The following is a 6,524-nucleotide window of genomic DNA, read 5'->3' as shown; positions in this document are numbered from 1 at the left end:
TCCTTGTCACGTTCGTTGTGTCCTTGGGCAAGACACGTCACCTTTCCTCCTGATGGGTCGTGGTTAGGGCCTTGCTTGGTAGCTCTCCCGCCATCAGTGTGTGAATGTGGAAATAGTGTCAAAGTGCTCCTGGAAGGTAGAAAAGGGCTATACGAGTACAAAACATTTACCATCCATTTTCTACCGCTTGTCCTTCTTGGAATCGTGGGTGTGCTGGAGCCTATCCCACCTGCATTTGGACAGAAGGCAGGTTACACCCTGGACAAATCGCCACCTCATCCCAATTAGTCTTTATTGCATTCAAAATGCTTAAAAGACTTATTAATTTAAAACGTTCAATATGTTAACTTTCGTCTGTTTAAAAAGGTCTACGACGAATAAAAAGTTTGGGTTGGAACTTAAATCGAGTTGTCCTTGTGTCCTTTGGAGGAAGAAAGAGGTAGACTTGACCATTAAAATCTGAAGCAGTTGTCCTTCCAGTGTATTTATTAGTAGCCAGCGAGAAGGCATATTCTTGACGTGACAGATTTTAAACAGAGGTCACAAACACCAGGAGTTTCTGCTCCCCTTTTCCTTGAGGGGGGGGGGGGGGGGGGGCACAGGTCCAGTGGCCATGGATGAAGTGCTGGCTGTCCAGAGTCGGGACCCGGGGTGGACCGCTCGCCTGTGCATCGGCTGGGAACATCTCTGCGCTGCTGACCCGTCTCCGCTCGGGATGGTGTCCTGCTGGCCCCACTATGGACTGGACTCTTACTATTATGTTGGATCCACTATGGACTGGACTCTCACAATATTATGTCAGACCCACTCGACATCCATTGCTTTCGGTCTCCCCTAGAGGGGGGGGGGTTACCCACATATGCGGTCCTCTCCAAGGTTTCTCATAGTCATTCACATCGACGTCCCACTGGGGTGAGTTTTTCCTTGCCCGTATGTGGGCTTTGTACCGAGGATGTCGTTGTGGCTTGTGCAGCCCTTTGAGACACTTGTGATTTAGGGCTATATAAATAAAGATTGATTGATTGATTGATATTACCCGAGGGGGCATGGCTACAGGATAGAGTTGCCAAAATGGGAAGCGTTTTCAGTTCTTTGCATGCATATTATAGAATTTTACATCACATTTTCAATGATAATGTTTGTAAATAATCTACTAAAATAAAAAACATCTAAAAGGTACATTACATGGGATATGTAAGTGTCAAAAAGACAGCCAGAAGATGTTGGTGGATAAGAATAAATCAAAAGGTAAAATATAGTGGAAATGTTAGTCTTGATTTTAAAAATGTTCTTTCGGGTTTGCCTGGCAGCACTTCGTGCTGATAGAAATGTTTTTATTTTTTTCCTCTTTTATTCTTAAAGGGTGCTCACATCCCTGTGGTGTAAAGATCCACCACAGGGATGTGGTGGATCACATCCACGCCTTTGCCGCATCACCCCCGTGGTATGATTAACATTGGAGCAGTGCCCATGGTGGCTGCAGCTCAAAGCTGGAGCATATCCCAGCTGATTTGGGGCATTATTATTTATTTATTTGGGGCTAATCAAATATCAAGACAAAGAATCATTCACACCTATGGACAATTTAGATTCTCAGATTAACCTTTCAATTGTTCACTTTCGTCCCGAGGGTTCACCCTGTAAAAACTTTAAGTAGTGTATACTACAAGGAGTGAACAAAATTGATATGTATATTGTCCAGATAATCGTTATGACATGGAGAAAGGGTAGGATTAAATAAACTCTGCTTCTTCCTACTCCTTTTTGGACATGATGAAGTGTAAAAACATTGACTTTAGTTTGTGTACAAATGTAACTTGGAATGCATGTCTGGAATAAAACAAACTAAACTTAACCTATAGATTGTTTTCAGAACATGGGAGGAAGCCATAGAACCCAGAGAAAAGCTAATAAACACAAAGAGAGAGGATGCAAACTCCACACAGAGTAGCCCAAAATGGAGATTTGAACCCTTGATTACCTGACCGTAAAGCCAACATGCTATCCACTAAGCCAGACCTGGGTAAATTAAGGCCCGGGGGCCGCATGCGGCCCGTTAAGCCTTTCAATCTGGCCCGCTGGACATTCCCAAATATTTTTTTAGATCTTTAAGATCGAAACTGTAGCCGCCATTATGATGTGCAGCGATGTTTTCAAATTACCGTAAGTATTGAACTATACAAAGGTTTTCAATGATTGGAATCTGCGCTTTTGCATTATATACTAGTTACCAGAGGTGTGGACTCGAGTCACATGACTTGGACTCGAGTCACATGACTTGGACTCGAGTCACATGACTTGGACTCGAGTCAGACTCGAGTCATGAATTTGATGACTTTAGACTCGACTTGACAAAATGTAAAGAGACTTGCAACTCGACTTAGACTTTACCATCAATGACTTGTGACTTCACTTGAGCCTTTTGACTTGACATGACTTGCTACTTTCCCCAAAACCCAACGATTAAAAAGTTATTTGGGAGCGCTCCGTATCTTTCATTGTGTACGTGTGTGTCTATCAGCGTGTTGTTCCTGTCAGCTGGTGTGCTCTCAGTACAATAGCCAATCAAATTAGATCTACGTTGTTTTCGTCACACAGCATTCATCCAATCAAATTACAGGACAGCCAATGAACAAGAGTTGTCAAACAACGCGCCAGTGAGAAACAATTATGCCAAAGTTGGTTTCGTTCGGGTATAAAAACTACGACTTGGTCAACAAAAAACGAATTGCCGTATGCAAATCACGCAGTTCAAATATTACAGACGGAGACGCAACAACTTCCAACTTTGTTCGACATTTGAAGTTGCACAAAGAAGGGTAAGTTTTGAATGTAAGATAACGTTTATTGGCTAAGTAACGTGACTTTTATTTGCTGTGTAGTTAAATCAGTGAGGCTGCAAACTCACTGCTAATGTTATAACCATAGACATCTTATAAGGGTACGCAGCATCGAGCGCTACTGCCTACTGGCACAGACGAGACGCGGGGCCGCCATCTTGGAGTGGTGATCCGCTCCACTCAGTGCAATTCATTTGGCAGGAACAATGAACTGTCAGCGCATTTAATTCATCTTGCCTCACTAAATACCACTGATTTTCACGCGCTTTTTTGTCATGCGTGTAGCTATGATAACGGACACATGTTTTGGCGTGTTTTATTATTCATAGTTTGCTTAGCAGTAATATAATATTCTTATACGCTAAAAGTGACCAGACGTCCGAGATCAAAACTGGGAATATAATCCCAGAGAAGGGGGAAAAAAACGGTCAGCTATTTTTAAGTTGAAGAAACAATATGATTAGGTTATATATACATGCATATATCCTACATAAACAATGTATGAATACATTAGATATCTATATATCTTAGGGACCTGTAGACTGTATCTCTGTTGCTGCAGCAGCAGAGAGTTTATTCTGTCTTGACACTTTGTATTGATATTTTGTATTACATTCTTCCCTTAAATGATAATGTTTACAGTAATTGTTATATGTGTATTTTTTATGTATGTCGCTTTGGATAAAAGTGTCTGCCAAATACTTAAATATATATAAACACCTGAAAGTCTTTATATCAGCTAAAACCACCAATCTGTTTCACTGGATTCAGAATAAAACCAAATTCTGTCTTACCCAACAATGTTAGTATTTGAATATTGTTACTTGAAGACTTATTCCTGGTTAATTTTATACTGTTAAGAAAGTATTGTCTTATATTTTGCCTAAAATGAGAATGCATCATAATCAGTGGCGGCTGGTGAATTTTGTTTTAGGTGGGGCTGAAAGTTTGTAAACCAAACCCCTGTAGGGGTGTCATCCTCCCCCAGAAGATTTCTTTGTGATTTTCACATACAAATATTGAAGATCTTTGCTCCTTCTCAACTCTGTGGTAATATTATTTTCATAAAATACAACCAATAGTACGTTAATGTTAAATCTTACTTGTGAAAAGTAATCTCCCGATTCCTATTTTCAACAGTCCGCTCATTTGAGTAGGAAAACGCTGAACACCAGCCCGGCCTCTTTGTTTTCTACCTGTCAACTGTCAGTTTAGGCTGCTCGCTGGCTCCTCATCACCACTTCAAGATGGCGGCCAAATCGCTCACGTCACAGCAACCAATGCTGCATCTACTTATAAGATGTCTATAGTTATAACGTCATTGCAAACACTTCAATATGTTGCGTCCACTGCAGTTCGCTACCTTATTCACACTTTTTGTCAAGTGAATTTTTTTAAGCAGGGTTGCATGAGGTACCTACAATGTATCACACACAGTAACGTAACGTTCGACGGCGGTCTGCAGCACCGCCTATTTTAGCCACCTACAAAAAGACAAACCGTCAAATAAAGGTCAGTTAAAATGTATACTATATTAAGAATATGTGTACATATTGCATAGGGCCCTGACATCTAAAAAGTACAACTCTGTTCATTGTTATGTTCATGTATTTGTTATGTTATTCATGTGTACGCACACATCAACACACATACAGTATGAGATGAGATCAATGAGATAAGGTAAGAACAGGATAGAAACTGTTACAATGCAATATGCCATGGAAATACAATGTTAACACTTCTGTACAAATAAGTACAGTTGCACTTGTTTTTTCAAATGCGTTTATTCTGTAAAGGAATGAGTTAAATGCTTAAAATGACTGGTTAATAGTGCTATTATGAAGTGCAATGTCAGCACTATTTTTTTCCTGCAATTTCAAATGCACTTGTTTTAATAAATAAATACAGCGTTTTAAAAGCATACACAATCTGTGTAAATATATTAGTCTGTGGTTAAAAGGACTTGAAGGGACTCGAAACTCAAAATGCAGGACTTGGGACTGACTTGAGACTTTCCAGTCTTGACTTTGGACTTGACTCGGGACTTACCTGTCTTGACTCGGGAATTGACTCGAGACTTGAGGACAAAGACTTGAGACTTACTTGTGACTTGCAAAGCAATGACTTGGTCCCACCTCTGCTAGTTACTATGGTAATCTAAGTCACAACAGCTCAGAAAAGGCACCAAGCAGTGTGGGTGGGGAGCGTTTCCACAGAGTGTCAGCTTGAAATGCGGGTGTCAAAGACAGACGCGGAAGGAGATTTTTACAACAAAAATTTAAAGCTTAGTGATATATCAAATATATATCACCCTTCGCATTCATATTTTGCTGTGTTTGTTGCATTTTTGTTGCGTTTCATTTGATTGTAAAATATGTTGATCGAGAGGGGGTGTGACGTTCATATGTTGTCAATATTCAGTGTTTTATCGTTCATAGTTAATATTGTAAATCATGCATTCTTTATTTTCATGTACATTCTGAGTGACCGTTTAAGGCGGTCTGTCACAACGTTTTTAGCATTCAATCCGACATTGTGAGGTTTTGTATTAGTCTTCCTAAAATTTGTAACCTGACTCTCGCCAGATCCTTGTAGTTCGCTGAGCTCCACACAAGGATCCGGGCTTGAGGGCATTGCAAACTCCTTCAAGATAGCAAAAAATAATGAACCAATCAGGATTGCCGGACGGGATTTCATAGATGTGATGTAGCGCCGAAGCGACTGTTTGATTCAAACAACAATGGCGGCACGGAGCGAGTAGTCGTGCGCTGACATTGATTCTGCTATTGCAACTGTTTTGCGACATCGATCGTCTACTGACAATGCTGCATTGTCTCAGTAAAAGTTCTCTAACTTTTCGCTCTGTCGTTATCCAATATGTCGGCTGTTCTGTTTTGGATTTCCCAGCGTCGCTCTCATCAGCGTCATGGGTTGATTTCCATGTGAATGGTTGAAGTAGCACGTCAATCAAGATAACGGACAAGTGGTTTATTCAATCACATACAATGATTTTTTTTAAAAGGCCCCGCCTTCTGAAATACATCTCCTATTGAGAAGTCCCAGATCCTTGTGTGGAGCTCAGCGAACTACAAGGATCTGGCGAGAGTCAGGTTATAAAATTTGGCCCCTCGAGTCAAAATAATTGCCCAGGCCTGCACTAAGGTCAATACTTATAATATCTAAATGGATAACAAATGATACACAACAAAAAAATGGTACCATGTTCACTAATTGTATTTGTAACAAACACAGAGGACCAGAGTTACATTTGTATGTTGACTGAACAAAACAAAAACCTATACAATTATGAAGTCATTTTATAAAGTACTAACATTGTATTGTGTTTTTTTTCACGTGACAGCTACCAGTACAATCAGATTTTAGATTTCTTCAACATGGAAACAACACGTACATTGGAATAAACGCAATATTTGGCAGCAGTCTCTGGGAAGCTTGAGGGATTGCAGACATTGTCTTTGGAGTTACATCAAACTAAGAAGTGTCCCAATTTGGCCTTGCTTTCCTGGTCAGTAGTAGTTGCACCAGTTGCTGTAATCACTAGGCATCAAGCCACCAGTAATAAGTAGGATCAAGTCCACAAACCACCATATTCCCAGGCCTCCTAGTGTGAGCAACTTTCCCACCGCTGTCCCTGTATGTCCAAGGCAGAAACGATCGACCCCG

The 6,524-nt window shown here is 40.6% G+C and overlaps 1 protein-coding gene across 1 annotated transcript in view; it reads right to left on the bottom strand.

Annotated features, from left to right (window-relative positions):
- Window positions 1-4,650: 4,650 nt before the first annotated feature.
- The window catches only part of tm2d2 (TM2 domain containing 2), a 23,774-nt gene continuing 21,900 nt past the window's right edge, over window positions 4,651-6,524 (bottom strand). Inside the window, exon 4 of the mRNA XM_061986566.1 lies at window positions 4,651-6,524. This exon is cut by the window's right edge and continues 57 nt beyond it. Coding sequence (XP_061842550.1) covers window positions 6,368-6,524 — 157 coding nt within the window. The 3' untranslated portion in view covers window positions 4,651-6,367.

Source organism: Nerophis lumbriciformis, linkage group LG12, assembly GCF_033978685.3.
Source record: "Nerophis lumbriciformis linkage group LG12, RoL_Nlum_v2.1, whole genome shotgun sequence".
Taxonomy (NCBI): Eukaryota; Metazoa; Chordata; class Actinopteri; order Syngnathiformes; family Syngnathidae; genus Nerophis; species Nerophis lumbriciformis.
The sequence above is the reverse complement of the archived record's forward strand: the minus strand, read 5'-3'. Positions and strand labels throughout refer to the sequence as shown.